The sequence below is a fragment of the Apteryx mantelli genome, chromosome 2 (genome assembly GCF_036417845.1).
Source record: "Apteryx mantelli isolate bAptMan1 chromosome 2, bAptMan1.hap1, whole genome shotgun sequence".
Taxonomy (NCBI): Eukaryota; Metazoa; Chordata; class Aves; order Apterygiformes; family Apterygidae; genus Apteryx; species Apteryx mantelli.
The window spans coordinates 34,551,994-34,579,074 of record NC_089979.1 but is presented as its reverse complement, the minus strand read 5'-3'; the positions used below and the strand labels follow the sequence as shown (position 1 = coordinate 34,579,074).

The 27,081-nt window shown below is 40.7% G+C and overlaps 1 protein-coding gene and 1 pseudogene across 3 annotated transcripts in view; one reads left to right on the top strand and one right to left on the bottom strand.

Moving 5' to 3' along the window:
* ATP6V1H (ATPase H+ transporting V1 subunit H) overlaps nt 1-13,556 on the top strand; it is a 46,590-nt gene extending 33,034 nt beyond the window's left edge. For all 3 annotated transcript variants that reach the window (XM_067290454.1, XM_067290455.1, XM_013954726.2), the window contains 2 exons: nt 1,694-1,807; nt 13,223-13,556. In XM_067290454.1, the coding sequence (XP_067146555.1) occupies nt 1,694-1,807; nt 13,223-13,283 (175 nt within the window). In that variant the 3' untranslated portion in view covers nt 13,284-13,556. The remainder of the gene's footprint in view (nt 1-1,693; nt 1,808-13,222) is intronic.
* Nucleotides 13,557-22,791: 9,235 nt separating this feature from the next.
* On the bottom strand, nt 22,792-24,180 carry LOC106494382 (inositol 1,4,5-trisphosphate receptor-interacting protein-like 1; annotated as a pseudogene).
* Between the last annotated feature and the right edge of the window lie 2,901 nt (nt 24,181-27,081).

Sequence of the window (27,081 nt, the reverse complement as noted above, 5' to 3'; positions counted from 1 at the left end):
TAGATTGCAGAGACTAGCTACTTAGCCCACTGTTAATATGGGGAACAGTCCCTGCAGTAGATGTACATAGATTAATGGAGCCCCAATGGTCCAGTTATGCTGTTGTATAAAACCAGAAGTTAGAGGGAAACCCTTAGTAAAACAGAATTAACAATGCAAGTGTTCAGAGCAGATTTGGAACCTGAAGGAGAAGGGTTTACTGTGAACGTTCCTCGTACGTACTTATCTTTCAGTCTAAAACAATCAGTTGGGAAGTGATTTGTACAAGTAGGCAGTGTTATGTAAGTATGATAACACTGCTCCTTGATTCTTTATATTCTCAGCCATAATTTCACAGTGATGTACTGTCATCTGAAATATTCCATTTTCACTTGTGATAGCAGGATTTCAACTTTCGTTTTGATTTATGCATGCTTCTTGTAAAAGGAAGCTTTTTGAGTTTAATGCCTCTTTTACTCTTTCCACTTCCTCAAAAATCAGTTTGTCTTTCCTGTAATGAGAAAAAGGTTCGTGATTGTATTTCATAGTCTTGTTTTTGTCTTGTGCCAATGGTTTTATCTTTTCCTCTTGAGGAAAATGTGAGGAAGCCTCAGGCAGGAATAAAGGTTTTATGCAACTTTTATGTTACTGATGATTTTTAGAATTCTTGTTAGGGTTTTCTGGTTTAAAACAGTTGAACCTTTTTGTATGCATTCCCTTTTGTATGAAGCATCTTTAAATGTTTTAATACTATTTGGCAAAACTATTCTCTGTGGTTTCCAGGATACTTTTGGCAGAGTTATAAAATGTGATGAGAATTTCTGTATTTCATCTTCACATTACGTCTTTATACTGTTGTGCAGTTTACAAAAACATGACGTTTTGTGCAGCAGTAATGCATTCATTTGCCTATAAAAAGAACAGTAATAACAATAGACTGCTTGTGTAAGCTTAGAATAGCATCATGTTAAGAGTGAGCGATGCAAGTGATAGCCTCTTCATAGGATGTTTAAATACTCAGTGACCTGTGAGAGGGCTGATACTTTTTTTTTTTTTTTTTTTAACAACTCAAAATGAGTAATCAGTTTATATATTTTTTGTATGAAACTTTATTCGTTACAGCAGGCCAAAATACTGCATGTAAAGAATCTCTGGGTGGTGATGCTTTTTCAGGTTTCAGTATAATGCTTTTTTTTTTTTTTTTTAATTTATATGATGTGTGTGTGAATCATCAGTATTTCATGTAGGACTTGGTATATACAAAGTAAAAAGTTGTGGCTGACTACAGTGAAGTCTGTAGTGAAGGATGCAGCTGAAACATCCCATTTTGTTGGAAAATGTAACTTTTAGCAGCCAGTTCTGCATCTTGTGCAAGAATAGCTGTGGCTTGGGGTTTTGGTTAGTGACTTTTCCACAGCTTTCTTGGGGGGCTTCTCTTTCTACCATTTGCTGGAGCTTCTCTCTGGCCATCATTAAGAGGCATCTGTTTTTAATGAAGAAAAAATTCTGAATAATTTCAGTAGGACGTATGAAAGCCTTGCATTTGTAACATGTCAAATAAGATGTATATATTAGAAAATGACATATTAAAAATAAATGTAATAGTCTGTGACTTAAAATTAAGCTTTTAATGCCTTGATGTGAAGCAGTTGGATAGGATAGCTACCTAGAAGCTGAAGTAATATCAAAAAATTGCTCCCCTCCTCTCTTTCAGAGTGATTGAACAACTTGGTGGTAAACAGCTAGTAATGAACCATATGCATCATGAAGACCAACAAGTTCGTTATAATGCGCTACTAGCTGTGCAGAAGCTGATGGTTCACAACTGGTATGTGAAGCTTATTTAATGTGTACTACTAACAGTTAAAAAATAGGCCATAGAGAGACAGACAGATTTCCTTAAGGAAAAAAAACAATATTATAATGTGGTAAGACTGCAGTTCTTTAAGAAGTGATAGAGCAATATGATTCTGATGTGTAAGACCTCAGCTACTTTTTCTGTATGCTTTTGTTGCAGTTGAATTGAGTAGCTTGACCTTACAGGATTGAGTGGAATGTGAATAATTCAGTTCACTCAAATAATATCTTTTTTTAGTATTGAACACTTCAGAGAAGTTGTATGAGCTGTAATTCAGGCTTGCAAAACTACAGAGTCTTCAAAATGTTAAGGTTATATGCAGGTCTCAGCAAATTTACTTAATCTCGGCTGAAGGAATCAGTAGCTTGACATAGTTGTGTTACAGGAGTTGATAGTTCAAATGTTTGATTGGCAGTTGTTTTGCCGATTGGTCATTTTTCTACACTGTTTTTCTTATTGCTCTAATGCTTACCCCCACTGTACACTGGTATCTTTATGCTGCCATTTTAAGTGATATAAGTACAAATTTTCTTCCTGTGCTCCTGGACTAGTGGAAGCTGTTGGGCTGGTTGGTTAGATTAAGTTGAAAATCACTGACTAATCTCTTTCATCAGTTGCTGAGAACTACAGTGTGTGTTTGAAAGGAGGTTTTTCCTTTTGTTGTTTGTCAACTAGTTTTCTAATAAAGCTCCCAAAATCCTGCAGTCCTGGAGTGTTCTGCTATAGAGCTGGCTGATGGGTGATACTGCCTTTCCAAATGAGAACTAGAGCTTTATAGAAGAAGCATTGAAGGCTTGAAGTTATGAAACACTTCAGTGTTCATGTAATAACTTTGTATAACTTGCCAAACTGATTAGATACATTAAGTTCAGAGTTAAAATAGATGTTTGTATCACAATACCTGTGCTGAGATGTTCCATGGCACTGCAGCATTTTATCTCTCTCTAAGGGAAGGCCGAAATTGGAAATATATGAGCTTTGGTTAAGTTATTATTAGCAATCAGATTAGGAATTCCTAATCAGCTCCTCATGTTTTATGCTTAAACAGCCGTGTTATTTCTAAAAGGCTGGTGTTTGGAAGGACCTAAAACTTATGTCTTTTTTTTTTTTTTTTTTTGCTTCTGATGCAATTTTTTTTAAGGCTGAGTAGTGATGCTAACAGTGTGAAGGAGGTAGGGGAAGGAGGTTTTACAACCACATTGATGGTTTTTTTTGACCTCCTTACTGTAGAAGACAGGCTATCAAGGGTGACAAAACCTCCCACCCCTTTCCTGCAATGTAACTTGTGCAGTAAAACAATGTTGTTTTCCCTCTTTCCTTCTGAAGTACATGGGTTTTAACTCTCATGCATGTTATAAACTGTAATCCTGCCTTCTCCCTTTCTATTGTACTATGTAAGCCTTCTATAGTAGAGAAGAGCTTAAACATTTAAATAATCTACTGGAGCAAGTCTCTGGGAGCTGTTGTCTTTCACTCATGATTACTAAAGGAGTGTGCTCTTTGGGCTTGGGGTCAGATAGCTTGGGCTAAGGAAATCACACCTAGTTTGTATTTGGGAAGCTAAATCTGTAGTTGTATAGATCAGGCTTTTGATATCTATCAGTAGCTCTTCTTTTTCAAAGTCCATATGGGGAGAACGGGAAGCAAAGTTCCCCATCTGCTCCATAGTGCAATACGAGTTACTTGTTTAGCTTAGTTTTGTGATAATAGGGATTACTCAGCAACTCCTTTTAAGGTTTTGCTCCTCTTGATTTTCTAAGGTGGGGAAACAATAAGCATTTTTGCTCTTGCTTCCATATGTTTTGGAATTCACTTGAGGTAATCAATTTTTTTTTCCTTCAGTTTAATCGGTATGACACAGCTCTGCTTAACAATCTGTGATATGTGCAAGACTGAGCGAGTCTGGCCCTTCCTGGATCTGGAGGCCAAGAAGGGTGAGAGAGTAAAGGCTTGCTCTGCCAGGGTGAAGCTTGGTGTTACGTGTTGTACCCGCATCAGCAGAGTAAGGAAAACCTTCTAGTACTTAGCCAAATGTTCTACCAAATTACTTACGTATCGAAGAAGGGGGGAAAACTGGATGAGGGAGTGTCATGGAGCAACGGAAGTGGCATTCTGCTTTAAACACAGCTGTATCATTAGACTGATAATAACTCAGAGACAATAATTAAATTTGAAGTAATTTGAATAGCTCATTACAGGCTGCTCAACTGTCTTTTCCTTAGGAGCTGTCTTTTCCTTAGGGGATTTTAAGTCAGGGATAAATGGAGGGAAATCAAACTGTCAGGCATTCTGTTTAATGGCAAGACTAGCTTGGCAAAGGCAGTAACTGCTCTTAGTTTTTCAGAAGAGGTAAGTTCAGGTGAAATATTTCTGTTAAATTGCATGTCAAATGAACATGCATTTAATGAAGCAGATAGGGAAAGTATCGTTTAATGTCTTTAAATGGTGACTCATCTTGTGCTTTAATCTCACTTGAACTAACTTTGTGTTAGCTCTGGCACCCCATGCTGACGATAAAAACCTGTTATTGGTAGATGGGGACTTTGGCATAGAAATGGTGGTGCAGATTTTTTTCATACTGTCCTGTTTGGTTTGTGCCTTAGCTATCCACTAGAAACATCTCCTTACTCTGTTTCTTTGCTGGTGTTCAGAGGGAATACCCAGCTTGTCAATTCTAGTATTAGGATTGGGTGTCCATTTAGTGTTAGGTTTTGGGAACCTAACCTTGCTGGTTGGAGCAATGTTCTTATGATGCAGACTTGAAAAGCATCATGTCATTAAGTTCTAAAATGAAAGCATGTGTATAATTTTAAAGATACCCAGTGTGTTAATCTTTAAAGATGTAGCAGATGCCTTTCATGTGCTTCATGGCATAAAATTTTACTCTACTTTAGGGATGAAATTCTAGTTATGACTCAAAGCACCTAAAATTAAAAGCCCAAGTTCCCTTTTTGAACAAAGGAGAGAGGCAGGTAGTTTTTCAGGGCAATGCAGAGCAACTTCTGTGCCTGAAGTTAAGCAGTATGAATAATCCTCTGTCTTTAAGATATGTGAACCTATAACCTAGTGGCTTCATTCTAAAGATACTAATTACAGCCTCCTATTACTTTACTAAAATAAGAGCTAGATGAAGAGCTAGGTGAATAACACTCTAGATGTTGTACACTTAAGGTGCAATTTATTTATTACCTTACTGGTCATCTAGAACGTAGTGCATTAGTTTGCACCAGTCTAAATGCTTGTCCTGTAGTTGGGTAGGCCCAGGGGAGCGTGTCCATGACCTGTGCAGTGAGTCAGGCACGCCGCTCTCTTCTCTGTCAGCAGTGGTGCTGCTGAGTCAAGAGTCAGAAGGAGCAGAGGGTCAGGAGAAGTGGGAATTATTGCAAAATCCAGTCTATGTTTTGGTGTGTTGGGCTGTGAAGGAGTTTCCTGGTACTATCCCACCTGTGCAGCTAGTATATAATACACTAGGTTGTGGGCGCTAGCTCTGTAGAGGGAAAGGTGGAGGGCTGACAATTTGTGTCAACATGGGTGCAGTTATTATGACAACGGAGTAACTGTGGCTTACCAAATAGATTGTCAGTTAGCTTGCAGCATGCAGAGATGGGTTGTGTGCTTTTTTGCTCATACTAATGTACATGTAACTAATGTTTTTTTCAGATATCAAATATTCTACTGAGTTTTCATTTTTTTTTTTTTAATAAATAGTTCATTTTCATGCTGTGTGCCAAATAATAGGAAAAGCATGTCACCAAAGATGGAATTTTCTGATGGTTTCACTTCTGATTAGTTTAACTTTAAAGCTTTGATATCCTGATAAGAGTCAGTTTTAAAACTCAGTTAGACATCTGTATCAGCCATTCTGAATTATTCTGTACAAATTCTGTACATTTTAAATGTTGAAAGCATTTTGTTTATTGTTCATTATGGCAAGTAAACCTGTTAAATATGAAGCCACTTGCAAGTTAACTTGCTTGATTTAGTGAGGTTGATTCTTTCAAGTCACAGACTGACTCTGGGTAAATGTTAGCTTGTTGTGCATCCCTTAAGTGAAAAGGAGATTAAGTGAATGACTTATACCTTGTTGCCTTAATAGGAAGGCATATTGTTGAAATGAATTTCATAGATTCTTCCCTAATAAATAAAAAAAAAAAGAAAAAACGAAGAAAAAACGAAGCGTTTCAGGAATAGCCTTGTAATAGATGTTCATTGATCTACTGTTTCTTTATAGCCTATATGTAAGGGTGGGATGCTGGAAGTTTAGAATATTTCTGCTGAAGGATGGACAATGCCTCAGGAAGGGAAACTGCTGAGTAACAGTGAGGTTTTCTCAGTGTTTCTTAAAATGCTGAATATAGTCTGAAGACTTATTACATGTTAATTTTACATATCACATTGTAAGGAGGGCTATAACTCATGCTATGAATAATGTTTTGAGTAATCAAGTGTTAATCTTTAGATTGTCTATTAATGTTATTGCATTTGGTTGCAGACAGCCTGTGTTAAACAGTTAACTTTCACTTAGAATTCATACTCCCTCTGCTCAAGCATTGAGGCTATTTAGTTTCTTGCTGTGTGCATCAGATGATGTTAAACATCCCTTTGCTGTGAATAATTAAGGTGAAAAAATGTCTCAAGCACTGTTTATCAGAAGTTTGCTTTTGTTCTACCTGCTTCTGGTGAGTGGAATCTCTGTTACTTAATGCAGAAGTCACTGCATTCCTCAATATTTATCTTCTCTATCTTGAAGTCCAAGGGCACATACATAGGCCAAAAAGTATGTGGAAAATCACCATGACTCCACTGAAAGTAAGGTAATTTATTAAAGTACAGTTTGATCATGTGGTAGAGGCCCAAACTGTTAAGTCACAGTAGTTTCGATTCTGTTGCATATGCTTGTTTCTTCCTTGTTTTTTTTCTTACACTGGCCCACCTTCAGCACTATTCATGGTCTGCATTGGTATAATATGCAAATGTTTTATAATCTTTAATGCATTTTTTTTCTTGGAATACTTGTACTAGGTTTATCTGCTCAGGCAAACAGAAAACTAAGTTTTCTTCCTACATCATTCAGCAAACAAGTGCTAGAAGAGAACTGAACTAGTTTCCCATGAGGTAGCACTTCAGCTCAGTCAGTCTTCCCAGCCCAGCTCTCTAGGAAGACATCTCTCTTTGCTCCTTGGTTTACCTCTTTCACAGCTGTGCTATTTCTAGTTATTTTTTTGTCAGCAGCAGTGCATGTAGTAAGATATGTATGCAGTGGCATAACTTCTGCTCCTTTAGCATAACATATTAATGCTGTATTTCAGAAACCAAGTATTAACATAGCTCTAAGTTGTATTTCTGAGCCTGATTTATTTATTTTTCCTCTACTGATTTCTGTGGCTGTGGTTCCATGACAATGCAAATACATCATGTTGGCACCTTTCCAGCTGTACCTGCCCTTCTCCCAAGTGCTACTAGTGTTAATGTGACTTTGCAGGAACTGGGTTCAAGGGGGCTAATTAGCAGAAAATGATTCACTTCAGGGTTAAACAAGCGAAAAATATTGCCTCACCAGAAGGCTCAGGTGAGTGTCCCATGAGAAAGGCAGGAGTACATGACTAGAATGGGTTGGATGATGGTGGTGCCAGCTTTGTCCCCCATTGGATTAGATGGGGATGAGAGACAGTTGTAACTTCATCCTAATATTGCCACTTAATGCTTGTATAATTCAGGAGGCTCCAGATAATTATTGTCATCTGTGGAGCTGCTTTGAGCAGTATAACACTTACAGGACCAACACTTTCAATGGACAATTTAGCCTTCTTAGAACAGCAAATAATATCAGTGAATGTATAACTTACAAACCTATTTGTGACACCATAATAAATTACTAAAACTGGTTTCCCTATTGACAAGTTCAGGTTATTAGACCAATAATAGAAATCAACTTAAGGATGGCAGTTGCCTTCAAACTATTCAGTCTGTCATATCTTTATGTAACAGTGTATGTTGGCCATATCGTCTGAATGGCTTGAGTCACATGGCAGATTTTGTATTGTAGTTTTATGACACTTCTCTATCCTTTTGTAAGGAGAAGAGTTTCTTTAGAACCAGCTTTCCAATTTCACTTTTTAAAAGCGTGCAACTTTAGATTGGGTTTATATTTAGATGCAGTAAAATAAAATCAATATTTTTATATTGTTCTTTGACAAAGGAAACAATTCTACCTCTTAACAACCCCAGTCTATTAAAACAGGCTAGAAATTGCCTATGTTCAAGTTCTTCAAGTATTTTTTAGATGACTGCTTCTTCAAAGTAATAAATTGGAGGCAAGCTTTAAAACAAATATTAGTAGAAAAGTGAGGACTCGCATGAATATGAAAATGACTTCCTTCCTTTCTGCTATGCCTTGTCTACTTCTCCTCTGTTCCCTTCCCTCCCCAAAAGAATAATTTTCAGTTTATTTCCCTTTTATCCTTTTGTTCCTTAAAGGACAGGTAAATCCAACTATACGGGAAATTGTAGTATAACCCTAAAAGCAACACTCCTTATAAATGGCAAAACTTACTCCTTTTAGCACTAAACCTGTAGAAATCAGTTGTATGTACCTTTTAAATTTCCTCTCAATCTTGGGTTATCTATTATTGACAGTAGCCTTTTGCTGAATCTGAAAACTAGTGTAAGACTTTCAGTTAGGGTATTATGCCAGTTCACAACACAGTTTAGTTACCTCCTTACCCCGTAGTCAGTGAATTTGGTGGCTTACACGTTGGATGAGTTCCTTGTTCCTTTTCCTAAATGACCTTTGAGTATTTGTTGCTATTATCATAATACTTAAGCATACCTGGGCTTGAGAAAGACGGATGAAAACAAAACCAGTTAAATGATGATAACTGAATAAAGCAACCAATAGGAACAAGCATTAGAGGTACAACAAAATCATGTATGCTCCTCTAAGTTTTCCTTGGAAAAAAACACTTGGCATACTTAAAAATCTGTATTTGAAGATTAAGTCTGAAAAAGGGGAAGTTGCTAGTGTGGAAGGAATCTCACTTGTTTTTTCTAATATGAATCAAAATATTAATTTGCAAATGGAAATGACTAAACATATGCCAGCCACGTGTTTAGGCACTGTGTTACAGAGTAGCTAATGTCTCACAGTCAGACTTCTAAAAGACCAAAGAAGTGAGAAATTTTGTTAATCAGTGTTTTAATTGAGAAATGGAGGGCTTTTGAGAGTAAATACAAAGCAATGTACCAAACTTGTGTTCTAACTTTTGTACAGCATATAGGTAATGTGCATGCTCTTGTAAATTTATGCTGACTGTTGACTGTTTCATGTTTGAATCCAGTTAACTGTAAATGCAAGCTTGCCTGGATCAGCTTCATGTGCTTTGTAATAAGGGTGGTTTTATGTAGAAGGAAGACATGAAGATGCTAAAACTGACCTTTATAAAGGCCTCTGTGTGCCAGTGTAAGGAAAACAGGTAAAGTAGAACTTTTTATCCCAAAGAGCTAAACTTGCAAATTTGAACTTCCAAAATACTTGGGCCTTTGCTAATGAATTTTACATCTAGATTATTAATGCTGGGGGTTGGATTGCCTGCATATTTTGTGTTACACAGTTTCTAGTGCTGATTCAGAGTTAGCGCTACCAGGAACTGTTGTGAGATACCTTCATAAATATAAGTATGTGCAGTGCTCACCTCTGCAATCCCAGCATGGGGAATATACCAAAATGACAGTTAATTGCAACACTATATGATGTGGGAAGGTCCAGAATTTTCCAGAGGCTTACTGACTTGAGGGAACACCATTAAGCATGTGGTGGTTTCCCTTTCCTTTCTGGAGAGCAGTTAAGGAATAAAGCACTGTGTTCACTATTGCTGGATTACCATCTTGCAGAATGTTATTTCCCTTCATTCCTCTAAGCAATTTAAAAGAAAAATTACCTTTACCTAGTGGCTGGACAGCTAGGGTACTGAGAAAATATTTACTATTTCTGACTGACTCGAAGTATTATATATGATACCTAGTCAAGATCAAAGGGAGTTTTCCAGTGGGCAGAAGTATTGACTTAATTTGTATTTTGTCAGCCAGGATAGTTTGCTTTTCTTCCACAACTCTGTACTTAAATTTTGTACATCTTCCTTGAGGAATACAGTGAATTTCTGAAGGTACTCTAAAGTTCTGCTTGTGCTAGCTGGAAGGGAAAAAAACAGTATGACCTGTAAGACTGGGTATGGAAAGACAATGGGAAGGTAGGCCCAAAAACTCAGCTAGGTCAAATGGTAGCAGGATGTGTTTTGTCTTCTCTGCCTATAGCATGAACTGATCAGATGTGTGAATCTCTGCTAGTAGTAGCCACCCTTGCATGTTGTGAATGTTTGCTTCTGAGCTGGCTTATGTTTCGCCATCTTGGAAACTTGATCTGCTTGCAAAAGACTGACCGTGATGCTTGTGTTACAGTAAAGGAGGTCTTTCCCTGCAGTTACAAAGGAAGGGAAAACAAAATATCTGTTTAAAGTAGAAATGAGTTCAGTTTATGGGTTTATAGCTTTTCATTTTAAAAATCCTGTGTAATATCTCATTGCTTTGCACGGTAGGATGCACTTCTGATCTGTCAGATGCTTTTCTGAATATTTTGTGGGTGTTTTTTTTTTTTTTTTGGTGACAGTATCTGTCCTTCTTCCTTCATCCTACATGCTGTTATAGTGCAACGTATTGAATGCTTGCATTCTTCAAAACCGTGTTAATTCTGTGGGACAAACAGTAATTCTAAAATTCCAGGTTTTAAGATTTAACCAAGTAACAAAGTGCTGTAGGATAGATCAAAAATTTTAAACTCACTTGATCTGTAACAGCATGGTGATGAACACCTATGCCCCATTTATGTTTGAAGACAGTTTACAGTACTCTCCTTAATCTTCTGATGTGACAAATTATCATTATGTGAAAATACGCTTGAATCACATTGTCCTTTTAGTGTGCGCTTTAATAGAGTGAGAACAAGGCTGCTGAAGTTTTTACTCTTGTAACTTGAATTTTAGTGGAAGGTGGAAAGGAGAGGTAACAAAATGCCTTGTGGAATAGTTTCATATTGAGAGGCTGTCTAAATCACTCCTATGAGTCTTCCCATCCTGTGGTATAACCAATTCCAGAATTTATTAATTCTGGGTTAACTAGTGATACTCATTTCCAAATGATACTCAATTAGGAAGCTAACTGGTGCTTGTAAATGCCAGTGGGACAAGTTTTTTGCCTTCTGGAGACCTTTGGTGGCTAAGGAAGTGTTATAGGGGGCAGAGGATATGGGGTTTTCACTCAGGTTTGCAACATGGCTGTGTAGAGCAGTAAATACTCATGCCCATTCTGTAGGGGGAATGGGATTTACTCTTCCTTGATCCTGAGCTAACTCCTCATGCTTGCAAAAGAATGACTGAAATAAAAGGTTCGGTGGGTAAGGTATTATTTCTTGTATGTGCTTGGAAGCTCAGTGTCTGTTAAGGTGCTAAACATCTACAAAACATGCTACTGCTCTGCCTTCTCAACAGAGATTTTTAATGTTGAAAATACTGCACTAGAATTGGATTTTAGTAAACCTTAAGCATGCCTCAGAAACAAAGTATGTCATGCAGTGATTGTACTATTTGGGATAGCTTGATTATTTTTTCCTCCTTCTGAATAACTGCATATGAAATTCACAATTAAAATGGTTCATGTGTGCTTTAAAAATAATTGTGATCCAGTAAATGGAGCAGAGACATGCAGCAAGTATCATTTGCTTTCAAGGCTTGATGTGAGAGAAGGAATACTGGAATTAACACAATCATATAGGCATGGACCAAAGAAAAATCCATTGAAAGACCAGAAGGAAACTTGGCGAGTTTGGAACCCCTTCCCTTATTGCTGGCTCTGTTTGTGGATGGCTGTCAAATTTGGTTTACTTTGGATAGTAGCTTTGATTCCCGCAAAACTGCAAGAGACCAGCTAATTCTTTCCTTGGCATCAAGAGCCTCTACTTCAAGGATGGTAACCTACCTATTATAATTGAGAGCTGTATCTGAGTGCAGTTTTTTCTTCTCCAGACATACTGGTAGCTGCGAGGGAAGGTGCTAAATCATAGCATATGTTCAGCATGCAAATTACATGTGTTATTTTCATAGCTAGTAGAGTCTGAACTTAGCAAAATTCCTATAAAGTGGAATCTTTGAGCTTTTTAATTTTTATACTGAGAAAAGTGCTGTTGGGTGGTATAACATCGATGCTGAAATTTATTCTGCAGTAGAAATTATAAAGTGTAGGGAATAGCTGTTCAACAGGACACTAAACTGAAAGCCAGTTTTGTTTGAAATTAAATGATTGTTTCTTTTAGTGAAGGATTTTTTTTTAATAAAGCAAAAGTGCACATTCTTGAGTTTTTTTTAAAACTTGATTCCGAATGTCCTTTCTCTGAACTGCTTCTAATGTTTAAACAGTGTAGGTTGTAACACCTGTGTAGTGAGGAAGACAGATGCCAAGTGTACCATGAGCAAGTGGAAAAATGTGCATTTCACAGGTGCTGAAACCTCTGCTTCAGTTGATTCAGTGGGGGAATTATTAAAGTTTATTTTCTGTAATACGTAACAAGCCAGCTATTAAGTCCTCTTTCAGCTTCTTTGTGGCTCCATGAAGTGTTGAGCTGCTTGAATTTCACAGGAGACAGTGAAATATTGGAACACTCAGAAGAATTGTGCAGTGTGTTTTTTCCTAGAACTAAGATATTGTTGCTTGAGGCTAGTTCATCTCAGATGCTAAGAATTTGGGGTGTTAATTCCAATTTTGAAAGGACAGGTATAAAATAAAAATGACTCAATACATTTCAAAAAAACATCTGAAGAAAACACTTTAAAGAAATGTCTTGGTATACAGTAGGCCTGGCTTGATAGTTCTTCAGTCAGTGTCTCTCTAGCTATAAGATGACCTTGCTAGCCTGAGGGTTAAATTGTCTATATGTCCATCTGTATTACTTATGTTCATGCAGCTGGGAAGAAATCCTTTAATACTTTGCAACAGCCTCTGCTAGGTGTGTATTCAGCAAGCAAAGTCTGTGGATTTCAAAGGTGTTCTGTAACAGTGGCCAGGACTTCCTGATGCTACCAGTGGGCTATTTTTTTTTCCCAGATGGCTTTGTTGTTCATGTTCAATTGGTAGCTCATTTTCAGGGGGTTACGTGATGGGGGCCTAAAGCTTAGGTGCTCTCACATTTGCTCCAGTTGACTGCTGAATATCAGTAATCACTATTCAAGGGAATAGGTCTAAAAGTAAAGATTTTTCCTCTCTCTGCTTCATATTTCCCATCACCATCCTATTCCCCACCCACCAGAATTTTTCTCAGTCTAATTTTTTCTTGTATTTCAGGGAATACCTTGGGAAGCAGTTGCAGTCAGAACAACCTCAAACAGCCACTGCACGGAGCTAAATACTTCAATCAGTGCATCATGGTTCTTACTTCATGCTTATAACTGGAGTATGTTTGTTTTTAATATCAAGAAAACACTTTAGTCACAACTACTACTAGTGTGTAAGCTTTCCAGCTATTCTCCAGTGTTGCTGGCTTAGTAAAATTTGTTTGTTGTCTGATGAATATGCATATTAGCTTCCTGCTATATTCTGAATGTATCTGAGTAAATATGGCTTATGTATTGCTTTTGCTTTATTATTTATTCTCATAATAAAGATTGTTATTAAGAGATATTAATTCCAAATCACAACTAATCTAGAAAAATTGTTCTGTTTTAATGTGTTAGCAGTGTTGTCTCTCCTCCTCCCCCCATCCCAAACACCCCCCCCCCCCCCCCCCCGGAAGTAAGTCCCTTTATATGTCTTCAGACAAACTAATACAGTTTTGACCTGGTGTTCTGTAGGAAATACAATAGCTTGAGGAAATTTTCGTTATCAGCGTTGAAATATCTACCAATTCTCAAAACAGTGTTAATATTGTAAATAAAAGTAAATATGCGGGGTTTGGGAGGGGAGGGGATACTTCTCTCCTTTTAAGGAATACATTTAAAAAATTGGCATAAAAGTAGAAGAGAAAAATGGTGAACACCCTTCTGGAAAAAGTGTTATAGTTAAGATTATTAGTGGAGCTTTATAACATCTGTGTTAAGGCTCTAGACTGTAGACCAACTCATTTTTGGTAACAAATGTGCTGTAACTGTTGAACCTTGAACTTCATGGAGTTTTGTTGGCTATTGGAAGTGCTCTTAAATACTAAGCTTCTGGTGTCATTCTAAAACGTATGTATTTCACTTACATTGATCCAAATTCTTTGACTATTACAATCTTTTCTGTATTTTGTAGCATCTGATAGTAAAGAAAATCTAAGCACCTATAAATCAAAGATAATGTTGGATTAGCATGCGAGAACAGTCTTGTTGTGTGTACAGGAGCTTGAGTGCAGGCATTTGCAACGTTATGCAATTAATATTCTTGTGCCTCATTACAGTAAAAAGAGATGAGAGAACATCTGAGGATGTTCTGAGAGGAGAGATATGAGAGACTTGATCTTGTTAGTAGTCTTGTATGTTGCAAGTCTCTGAGAAAGCCCAGAATGTTTGTCATCAAGTGAAAAGTTAGGAAAACTTTTTTAAATCCAATCTGGGTATAACTAAAATTTGACTACTGCTGCAATGGAGAGAGACTTTTAGGGGTGAAAGTGTTTGGTGTCTCGGACTGCTTAATTGAAATTGGATTCTGTAGGTTAATGACAGTCACTTATTTCTGCAGATCAGTGCCAATGCCTATGCCTCATAAGTTACCATTGTAAAGATAGATGCTTGGCTTGAACAGAATTAAACTGATTTTAGTTGGTGTGAGAGTTAACTGAGTGGATCTTACATCTGCGCTCCATGCTCTCACAGCAATGAGGGATGCTGGTGTTCTGGAAAGTTGTTGGAAGACTAAGGTGCATCTACACTACAATTTTTCTCTCTGGTCAGTTGAGTGCTCTTGAAATAAATCTGTCTTCCCTGCTTTTCACATTTTGATTTGTATCACAAAATGGTCTCAGTGCATGAATGGGGTTCTTTTTAGATAAAACTAAATTGGAGGATGTACATCATGTGTGCCTTTTCTCACTCTAAAAATATGCTTCTCTTGGGTCACACTCCTTGCTGATGTAGGCATAGCCTAACACTTATCTTGAAGATGCTGTAAAAAGTCTAAAGTGTGGTCCTGTGGTTACAGGTATGATGTTGGGCAGAAGAACCATGACAGAGCCTTGATGGGGAGAGCATCTATCCCCTATCTCCCTTTAAAAAACAGAAGTTTGTTGTTTCCCTGCTATCCTTGACTGGGGGACTGCTTGGTAAGAAGACTTTGGTTTGAGTTACATGGGTTAAGGCAATGAAAGGTAATGATGCCATGCCAAGATGAGCTAGAAATAACCAAGCTATTCATAACATGGAACATCTTTGTTTATAGTGGTTGTCCTCAAACGTGTAACTATTGTGTTCACATGCATTGCAGAAACTAGTTCTCTCTTTTGCCTTGCTTAGTATTGCTCTGTGCATACCTTAATTCTTTGTGTTGTGGTTTGTTTTCAAGCTATGTGATAACTGGCTTTTTTTCCCCATTTTGTTTGAAATTTGTTGGAGGCAGAAGTTGTTATTTAGAGAGATATGGTCTTGATATTTGACTTACATCAGGGTGCAACATTGACACTCTGTGGTGCCTGTGAAACCTGGAAACTGAGATTTCCAGCCCCTCATGGGTGGCTTTAGAGCATCTCTACGGTTGTGGTCTCAGGGAGTTCATGTCAACAATTGCATAGTAAGAAGCCTGGGAGCTGTGGGGATTATAATGGACCTTTCTAATCAGCCAGTAATTTAGAAAATGAGACCCTTGCAACAGAGTGGCGGCTTCTGCTGGAGTCAAGAAGGCTCAAAGTATCCTTGACCGGGGGACTAATTCAACTAATAAAACTTCTTTCTGCATCTGTTTATAGTCTGAATAATTACGGTTAGATTTGGCTTTTAGTTTTGAGCACCATTTTTATTATTCATCTGTTTGTATTAGCTCATTTAACTAGCTCAGTCACATTCTATCTGGTGTATGGCAAGTAGGCAGATAACATGTCAGCCTTGTGACAACAGCATGGGCAGAGTTTGGTGTTAGGAGAGGCATGGGCCAGCAGCTTCCTTTTATCACTCTGGGGGTGTGAAGGTTTAGAGATGACTGGAGATAAGCTGCTGTGACCAGATGACTAACTTTCTAAAGCATGCTTAACAGCCAGAGTTATAATTGCCTCTTCAGATTAGGGCAATTAATCTTCTGTTTATTAAATTTTTCTTGGTTTTCCTAATTTTGTTTTCTACATGGAGTTTAATTTTCCTATAAAGAAAATAATTGGATCTTTGAAGTCTTTATAAGCTGGCTTTAAAGTTTGCCTTTGAGGTTTCTTTTGCTTTTTATAATACATTTGCTTAAATGATTTTCTCTAAACTTTGGTCTCTGATTCTGAAATCTAAATGGAAATACATTGAGTAAGTTTGCAATATGCAGGGACCTTAAAGAATTTAAACCTGTCAGAATTCAAGGCAGGAGAGGTGGATGAGAAGCATCAAGAAGAACAGTACTAGCACCTGGGGCCAAGCCAGGAAAATGCTTTAATTGTGTGCTTAGTGTACATTAGCTTGTTAGCCCCACATTAGTGTTTATTAGCCCCACAAGCAATCCAGGATCTTCAGCCCTCCAGCTGGATGAGGCAGAGCCCTGATTTTGGTCTAATCTACCCTGTGCTACTTGTATAGAAACAAATGGGCTGAATGGCACGAAGCAGAGACTGGCCTCTTCTGCCCTGAATGAACCACATTGCACTGAACCTCTCAGTGTGTGTGTGAGAGTGAGACTTAGTGCGAATGTCCATTCACCCTGATTTATGAAATGCTCGGACTTGCAGTTCATTGGAATGTGTGTGTGTGCACATGCCTGTATTGAATGAGATTTTCTGTGCTAGGCATCTATTACCTGTGCAGCTGCAACTGCAGGAGATTGCATTTGAGCCAGATAGTCACGCCTCATGTTTTGTTCCTGCCGTTGGCTTGCTGGCTTACTCGCAAGATGCTGTTTTATTTGAGTACTTCCATGTGCAACAACCTGAGTGAATTCAGACTGGTGAAGTCTGGTTTGTATATTTATACTCTTCTGTTCTCTAACTACTAGTGTTAAAAGATTATGCTTTTTAAGCAACTTTGCTCTTTAGTAGCTCATCAGAACTGCAAAAAAGTCATTGTGTGCTTACATGAACAGTGAAGAGTGTCCGTGACTTTGGATGCTCAGACCTGCTGGGTCAATATATTTTCTGTGAATTTGTAATGCTAGTTTTTAGTCCAGTAACTAAGTGAGAAGGGGTCAGAAAGAAGCCTGTTAACACATCTATATCCTTTCCTAAAAGCTTTTACTTTTTCCCTTGACAGCTTCTGTGGAGTAATTTTTTTTTTTTTAATCAAAAAAATTACAAAACAAAAATGGAATAATGGCTAATCATCTGGCATAGTGTCTTTCTTCCTGTTCTTTGGTTGTATTCAAGAAAATATTTCTGTGTTATGGAAGCTTAATTTTTCTTGAGGAAAAATTAAAAAAAAAGAAAAGGCAACTCTTTATACAGAAGTGGCTGCTCAGACCATATTTTGCCTTTTTAACCTGATAACTCATTAAAAACTTCAGTAGTTTACTTTTGCAGATTTAGTTTTCACTCACAGAGAAGAGTTCTGTACTTCTGAGAAAATCAGGAGTTATCTCTGATGTCCTAATGTACATATTCATGATATTTTTTTCAAGGCTCTTCAGTTAGTTTGTGTTGTCTGGATCCTCTATAGAGGCAAAACTACTTTAAACATAAAAATTCAAATAACTTTTGAGTGTAGTCATAAGCTATTTTAAAAAGACGACACACATCCTGTTCAGTAAAAAAAAAAATGGCAGAGAAATTGACTAGCTGATTGTAGCAGTGGTAGTTATAACCTGTTGATTTAGACATCACAGAATTGTCATGGTATTGCAAGAAAATGCCATAATGCTGCAGACTCGAAGGTCATTGTTCTCTAGATAACTGTCAAGAAAAGGAAATGCAGAAGATGACCCTTTTCCATCAGGTTCAGATGGCTATAATACAGCTTCAGATTGTGAAGCTGCCAATGCAGGGATCACAGCTAATGGTTTGATTATAGATGCATACAAACTCAGGGCAAGACACTTTGGATATCAATTAAAAATGTGAAAAAACTTTGACATATAAAACTAAGTAGAAAAAATAACTTTTAGAAGTGTTCTTTTTTTCTTTTAAATTTTGTCAGTGTTGCAGCATTTTTTGATTAGGAGATCACAGAATATTTTAGTCTCAAAACATTTACAGAAGTTAAGAATCACTTTGAATTTTGCTTCCCCAGCTAGCACACTTGAACTGAGCCATTCCATTCCTATGCAAATGTATGGGCACGAGTGTATTATTTTACTTGGAAAATGCTTTGAATTCTAGTTTTAATACTTGATGGGGAAGTAGTTCTGTTAATTTAGCATTTGTAATTTTTTCTTCTGTCTTTTAAGTAATGAACATGAAATGATCATAGCTGTTCTGAGTAAGGCTATGTGAGGAAGTTTAAGGAGAAGCAATAGGATGTTTGAGCACATACTTTTGCAGCTTCATCAGCATCAGTTGATAATTAAGGTACTGAAATCCATCTCAGATGTTTTCAACTGGTGAGTTCCTTCTACAGGAGAAATTCTTGGTATGCAGTGCACAAAGTCTATGTTCTGTTATATTTCTGAATGTCACTCCTCTGTTGCTATTCCATTTTTTAATGTCATTAATTCTTTCTATATTATTCCCTAATATCTTTCAGAACTGGTATTACTTCCCGATTTAACTCATTTACATCTTGGTGCTATGTCAAGTGGATGATGGATGAGACTTAGAAAAACAGAAAAGTGATAGCAAAAATTAGTTATCTTTGTATTGTCTGTCTTGTTGCATCTTACTATTTTTCCTTATACATTCCAATTCATGTTCTTTCAAATACTATTTCTAAAGGCAGAATAAAGACTTGTATCCTACTGAAAACAAACTAGTAAGCCTGTTTAATACAGGTCACTTCCCTTTTCTACACAATTATGAGCACTGAATTTCCTAATTTTTATCGTCCCTTATTAAATAAGTATTGTGCTGATTTTCTTTTTTCTTTTTTCCTAAGAAATCTGGAATGGGGAATTCTTACACCTTCCCCCAAAGAAAATGTATAAAGTTCTCTAGATTTTTTGCTTCTATGCAGGTTTCCATTTCCTTACCTTAAGTTTTCATTAGTCCTTCTGAATAGCATTCACATCTTGGGGTGAAGCTGTGCCTGTTTTTCAAGGCTTTGAATGCATTTCAGGAACTAGACGTTGTAACTTATCTGTAACAGCCAGTTGGTCTTATGCCTCTGTACCCTTTCTGGAAATCAAAGGAATTCTCTTAAAGATGGCCGAAATCTTCTTTCGGTGGTAGTGGTGGTTGTTGTCATCTAATCCACTATAGTTACTGCTAATTTTGAGTCTTGTGATGCAACTTGGGAGGCAGTAGATTATTTCTTGAACCACTGAGATCCTTTTCACTTTCTATTCTACATCCTGTATTCTTGCTCTTGACATGCAATCTGAATTTTCTATTCTGTTTTTTGTATGTGACTGAGGACTTTCCCTTCTCGTAGAGTTTCATCTCTCTTGTGCGACAATGAACCTCATTTTCTGTCCTTTTTAAGGTCATCTGGCTTTCTTTTATCTAATCTTCTTTATTTGGATCACACTTTCTATAGCCATCCCATCTTTTCTTTCTGCCTCTTTCTTCCTTGTCTGAAATATTGCCTCAACCCTCTCCTTCACCTGGTGTCCCTTTGCCTGGTCACATAACTAATGATCCTTCTTCTCAACTACTTTTAAACTTCTAATTAATCTGTACATACTGACTTACCTCTTCCCCATTTCCTCAAAACTGCATACAAACTCCATTTCCAGCTGCAACTTTAATCGCCAACCATGAATTTACCCAGGTGACACTTTATGCAGAAACAGTCTTCATAAAGTGCCTGTACAAAACTATTAAGCAGGACTTTTGCATATGGTCACCTTGACTGGGTCATCCTTAATGCTGCCTCCATTGCTATCACTATCCATTCTCTCTCCTTTTTCCTTGAAGAGTGAGAACTGCTCATTCCTTATCTTGGAAAGTCACTTGCAAGTTTTTCTGTTTAATGCTTTTTGCTTGCTGGATAAAACAATGATAGTTTCTTTGATAGAACTAACAAAGCACTTTGGGTTTCTAAATTTGCATTTTGAGGAGAAGGAAACACTTCATTTTTTCTGTTCAGCAATAGGAATTGGAACACATCTGTCACATGGGCTATGAGACTACAGCCTCATATTAGTGTAGTTTAAATTTTGGCTCTTATTGCTGAGGTGTTGTAGGCATATATGACAGAACATTATTTAATGAGTTGAAGATGCCAATTCATAGTATGAGTATTTCTAAATCATCAGGCACAATAAATAAAAAAAACTTGAAATCAATAGATTTTTAATATACTCCTCTCCAACTCCTGCCCTGCAATGGTTTGAGAAAGAACTGTTGGAAAATGATGATTCTGAAGAGCATGTTTTTGAAGACCTTTTTCATGTAGTGCTTGTAATAAAAGTATTTTGTATTCCTTCTGGTCATATTTCACAAGGTGCAGGCTCTGCAGTATCAGCAGCATGATACTTAAGATTAATTTGTGTGCTTTGAATTCCATAACCTGAGAGAATTAAGTAATGTATTCTAGATTTAAAGGAAATTTCTGAAATAAAGTAACTGAAAAATACAAAGGTAACTTTTTCTCGTTAATGCCTATTTTTCAGTGAATCAATAGCAGCAAAGTGTGCACCACTTCTGGAGAAACATTTTAAAATGAAGTATATTACAGTATATGTAGGTGATGCTAATGACTAGGGCAAAAGCACATTAAATCTTATGCTTGGTCAAAATAGACTGTTCTGCTCCATCTACTTCTCCTGCTCAGCATTTCAATCCATATGTCATTTGAAAAATCCTTGCTGTGCCATTGGTAGCTGTTTGCTTCTACTTCGCACCCAATCTGGACTCCACAGGTAATAACTGAACTGGGGAGATTGGCCATGTAAGTGGATCCCAAAAGAGAACAACCAAAGGAGGATGATTCAGCAAGTTTCCCTTCAGTTGTCAACAACCAGTATGGCCTTGCATGAGCTGTAAAGAACTCATATCAATGGCTTTTCTTCTTTGTAGACAGACAGTGACCATCTTGCTTACCTTAAAACAAACAAACAAAAACCCTTGGTAATATACATTGGGGCTTCACTGTGGTGTTCCTGTAGCAGTTGCTTCGCTGTTCTCTTGAATGCTTCTTACAGTACCTTCATACTGGGTCTTAATAAAAATGCTAGTGAAGAATTGCTTGCTGTTCCCACTTACCCTTTCTACTTTCTGGCAGGTGGCAAAGGGGCAGAAGGGGTTGGGTGGCTCATTCTAAGTATACTTCAGTACTGCCAATTTGTTGTCTTCTCTAACTGGCTACTACAGCTTCATATTTCTTTCTTCCAACATGACTGTAGGAAAATCTGCTCTCCCTGAGGCACAAACATTGGGCAAGCCAGAGACAGACAGAGGTAATGTTGCCTCCTACTGTAATTATGGGTAAAGAGCTCCATACAGCCTTTCCGGGGGTGGGAGTTGTTTCTTCTTCCTTTAAGCCTTTTTCTTTTTTTTAATTATATTTTTCCTATTAAGTTGCTAGGAAATAGCTTACCTAGCAATTGCAGATAAAACTCCTGATTTTATAAAATGATATCTGAAGTGCTTGGGGAAGGAGTGAATTAGAACCAGACCTAATAAAAAGACACATCTAAGATTTGCCTGAGGGGTTGATGATAGTCTCTTGGCTGTCTATCTTAAGGCCGAAGCATGTGCCAAGCCTGAAGTGACATAGTTCTGCTACTATATGTGGGGCAGGACAAGTTGGCTGTGATCTGTTAGTAGAACTAACTGACAGCAAAGAATCTGTGTGACTAACAGATACAGTTGTGTTTGAACGGCCTGGCTGGGATTTGCGGCAGGGGGACACCTGGCTAAAGGGGCCTTGGGAATACCCTGTTTCTGCCGCGCTGGGGGGTAAACATGCTGCTGAGTGTCAGACACAGAGATGTGCTGCTAGAGGGAAAAGTACAGCTGCCTGTAACATCAGCCCAGATTCCTGTTCAGGTAAGGCCACATTCCCTGAGCCCAAGAAGCTTATGAAATTTTTAGTATCAGTCTTGGAGTAATTTAACTGATGCCTTATATACCTGGAACAATATGTGTAATTGTGTAATACTTTGAAAAGTATTCCTCACTGATTGAGAAAGGTTAAACTGTCTCTGCGCAGGACATCTCCAAAGCTTTCACCTTGCTGGCCGTGCTAAGCCTGGCACAGGTGCCCCATTTCTGCCTGTTCAGGAATGTGAAGCGTCCACCTGCTGCACCTGTGAAATGTCATACGTGCAGCACACTTGGTCCTGTCAAATAGCTGTGTGGGATTTGGGGCGGTAGGGCAGCCTGGGGGGTGTGCTGGTGTTTGTGCTCTGTGAGTTCTGCTCAGCTCGCAGAGACGAGGCAATCTTGGGCGCGCATCCCCATGGCACAATGGGGCCCTCGGTGCCCACGCCGTGTTGTGCAGACAGTCGCAGGCAGAGTGCTTATGGTAAGAGGTGAATTTGTTGGGGTTGGTGCCTATGGTAGTGCTCCCCTGGGGAATGGAATGTCTTGCGCAGGAGAGGCATTGGGTGCCCAGGTGATCCCGGGAACCTCTGTGGCATGCCTGCATGCACCGGCATCTTCAGCAGGATGGGGTGAGTTGTGCCAAAGTGTGCTTTTGCTGACTTTCCAGAAGCCTCTTTCAGGGTCACTGCAAGAGGCTCCGTAGATGATGTTGCAGCTCCTTGAAGTCGTGCAGCGCCTGAGTGTGGATGTCCGGCTCCTGCGCCAGGCGCTGGAAGAGGTTGAGCGGGCTGGCCATTCAGAAGGCCAGTGCAGGAGGAGCTCCGTGGGCACCCTGTCGTTGCCTACGAGGAAGTGGTGAAGCTGTTTCCGCTCCAGGCAGCGGTGCAGGTAGTGCAGGACATTGTTGAGGCGCTCCAGCACATCTGCCCTGTGCCAGCTGGACAGCGGGAGGGCTGTGAGGAGGTGCATGACCACTGTCTTCAAGCAGTAGCTGGAGAAGCCAGTGCCCCTCATGAGACGGGCAAAGAGCTGCAGACATTGCAGGTGGCAGCTGTCCGAGGGAGCCTGACTGGCCACGAAGCTGAAGAAGAGCATCTCGGGCACAGCGCAGCTCTCCAGCCACGTGGTGCTGCTGGTGAGGCCAGCCTCTGCCTCCTGGCTGGTGAAGTAAACTGCCGAGTCGCCTTGCTGCATGCCAAGCAAGATGTCGATGAACAAGGGCCTGCCAGAGGCGTTTGCCAGCCTGAGCTTGCAGGAGTGGGAGGAGGGCAGCAGCTTCAGTGTGCAGTGGTGCGATGGAGGCAGAAGCAGCCAGGCGTTCATCAGTACGAGCTGGAGCCAGCCGGTGGTTTTCTCCACATTGAGGTAGGAGTGCGTGCAGAGGTAGTGCAGGAAGCTGGGGCCCTCATGTCTGCGCAGCTCAGCGTCGGGGTGGTGCAGGAAGCACAGCGCATCCCCCAGCAGCCGCTCCCTCTGGCACATGCACTCCAGCTGCACGCGAACATGGCCGTGCCTGGCTGGCAGCTCCCGGCCAGTGCCCATCTCGAGGTTGGAAAGAGTGCCCAGTTGGTGGCTTGAGGGGCACGAGCAGGCTGTAGACGGTGGTGTGGCGGCCAGGGCTCCAGCCTTTGAAGGCGCTGCCCACGCCAATGCAGGGTTGCAGCTGTGGCAGAAGAGTCTTTGAGGTGAGGAGATGGCAGGCACGGAGGAGGTCGCCCACCAGCGTCTGCACCACGTTGCTCCTCTTGGCCAGGCACTGCACCATCCACGGGTCGAGCTGCTGCAGAAACCTTTCCTCACCCCACCCCTCTGCGGGGTCTTCCTCTTCCTCCTTGCTGCTGGAGGTGCTGTCGTCACTGCTGCTGTCATCAAAGTGCTGCTCAGTGGCCATGCGGAAGAGCCCAAAGAGCAGCACGAGGGCTCCGGCAAAGGCCCCGAAGAGCCGCATTTCCCATGTGGCGAAGAGCACGTCTATCCTGGAAAGTCCGCTCTGCGGCTCCTCCATGATGCGCTCCACCTCGTGCTGCAGCCGTGTCATCTCATGACTCAGCTGCTGCTCATGCTGCTGCATCGCTGCTGCGTGGCCACATCGATGTGGTCACTGACCTTGAGCGGCTGCAGGCCGAAGCCCAGCATGGCCAGGACGAGGACAATCCCCAGACCCATGTGTGGGAGAATGGTGTCTGATTATCTGTGATCCTCCCTGCTGTGGGGTAAACAGTGGATAGGAAGGGTGATTTGCAGTCTGATGCCCATGCCGGTGAGGGGTGAGGCAACACCCAGGGCGAGGCGGAGGTCTCAGCACTGGACATTGCTCCACCCAAAATGACACCTGGGGCGAGGCAGGAGTCTTGCAGCCTGGTGTTGTTGTTAAGGGCAAAAAGGAAAAAAAGGCCAGCAGCCAATGACACCCTCTGCTGAGCTCGACAAGGACCAAACATCCCACAGTGTTTGACTCAGCCCCACCTCGCCAAGAGTATAAATTCAGCGCATAAACGATCCTCCATTTCGAGGACGAGAACACCAACCTACAGATGGGTCGACGGGCCTGGACCTCTCTCTTCCCCAAAACAGGGACACCTTTTTGGTAAAGTTTGCGCCTCCGACAACATCGGACGTTACCCCGGGAAAAATACCATTGTTGAAAGCGCTTCATTATCAGTTTCAGCTCAGAAAAAGTAGAATTTGTTGCAGTAAGTGTATTTATCACCAGCAATCCTGAACCTGTTGATCTGTCGCTTTAATAATTTGTTTATTATTGTTCAACTTTGCGAACCTGACTCAGTGAAAGCCCTTTTGAGGGCTCTGGCAGGCAAACGTTGATTACCCCTTTCCCTCCCTTCATGTGACAGTAACACCACGGCCTAGAGGAGACGGGAGAGCAGGAGGTGAGGTGGGCTGGGTGGGAGAGCGCTTGCACCTTGGGGGCAGGAGCTGCAGGCCCCCAGGGGCAGGATGGGAGAGGGGGCGAGGGAGCTGGGAGACAGCGAGGACGGGGCTGGCGAGCGCTGCCTGAGCGGGGAGCAGGAACTGCGGCAGGGAAAGCACTTGGGCCCTGGAGCCCGGAGGCTCGGAGGGGCCGCAGGCCCTGGACGCCGAGGCGGTGGGCTGCCACGCCTGCCTGCCGTGTGGCCCCGCGCCCTGGTGGGGCTTTGCTGCGTGGGCAGGCAGGGGTGCAGGAAGGGCAAGCGTCAGCAGCGTGGGGGCTGCCAGCGAAGGCCCCGTGCCCGCGGGGAGCAGTGTGCCGCCGAGCTGTGGGTGGCCGGCACATGGCCAAGACGTACGTGTGCGGGCCCCCGGGCGGGCGGGCTGGCTGGCAGGCAGGCAGCACCGAGCACCTCTGCCCCCCGCCCGCTAGGCGGCAACGTCTGCGAGCCAGGGCGCTGCTGTGCGCGCCTCGGCCCTGGCTGCAGCGCCGGGAAGCCCCGTGGGGGAGCCGCCGTTGGTGCGCGTCTCTCGTCCCGCGCAGCCCCGCGCCGGGGCCGCCCTCGCCGTGCAGAGGCTGCTGCAGCCTGGGCTGTCCCGGGCCGCACCGCTGTGGGCGCAGCGGGCCGCGGGGCCGAGCCGCTGCCTCTGACGCGTCCGCTGTGCTGTGCTGTGCTGTGACGGGGGCACAGCCCCTCTGCGGGGCCGGCCCGCCAGCCCTGCGGAGTGATGGGTGCTTTGGGTGTTCTCGTATGTTTTTATTTCCGCCATGCTTCCTTAGGAGCAAATACCGTTTCCGTTCAGATCAGTTGGAAAAGCAAAGGGGATGAAAATGAAAGAAGAGAAGACAGAAATGGGAGACAGAAGAGGCAAGAGGAAGAATAAGGGGAAGGAAGAGTAAAAGAGGAGAAAAGAAAAAGGAAAAGGGAAAACAGGAAAGAAACTAAAGAGGATAAGAGAGCACTGCCTGAGCTGAGAACACAGGCTGCTTTAGGAGCGTTTGCAGAACTAATTAGCTAGTGGATAACTGGAGCTTTAATTGCTAAATTGATATGCCATATTTCTATTGTGCTTGCTAGGGGAGAATTGTGCCTTCTGGGTAAGGCTGCAGTATTATATCTAAATTAAAAAATTCCTTAATTAAGCTGTTTACAGTATTTTTTATATGCTTTTGTAGAGGAGAAAAACAGCTTTTCTAAAGGCTGTGGTACTTCATAATTATCTTGTGACAGTCTGCTATTTTGTCTTGTTTTTCACACAGACTGAACCACCCCACAAGAGGACAATACGCTTATGCTCTCTTGTCCTTGAATTTGTGTTATTCTCTTGCATCCGAAGATTTATGTGGTCAGATATGTCAATTTTCACTTCCCTCTTAAGCATCCTAAATCATTTGAGTATTATTCGTTATTGCATTACTCCATTTCTGTGGTACTTTTGCCTACTTGAAGTTAGTAGGGAAAATCACTTCTGTTGTCTCAACTTTTTTTCCCCAGGCTTTTTTTCTTGTTTGAACAGTTCCTGTCTTTCTGATGTAACTACTATGATGTCCTATTAACATCACACAGTAACCTTTTTCACCAGTACTTGTGCAATCATTTCATAATTTATTTGGTGCATGCCAAATTGAGGGTATGTCAGGAAGGTATGTAGCATTAAGTAGGCCTTGAATCTGAGATAATTCTGTGCTACCATATTTGGATTTACTAATCATATGGTCCTTGTTGTCAGTGCCACTGTCTTTCCTATATCGTCCCATTTCACATCACTGTTAAAGCTGTGCAACATTATTTGTGTTCTGCCTGTCCTCTTCTCCCCCACTTCACTTGTTCATTCTATTTGATCTTTGCTGGCCAGTATTTCAAAACATGAGACAACAAAACTTACCTCCTGACTGCTGCGAATGAACACCATCTGTGTTCCTGATGAGGATAAAGCTGTAAGGCTTTAGAAGAATATTTATTGAATATTTATTGAATATTTATTGAATATAAATGTAGACTTTTTTGTGCTTTGTTAATTTTGCGAGCAGCGAGAATGAAGGGTT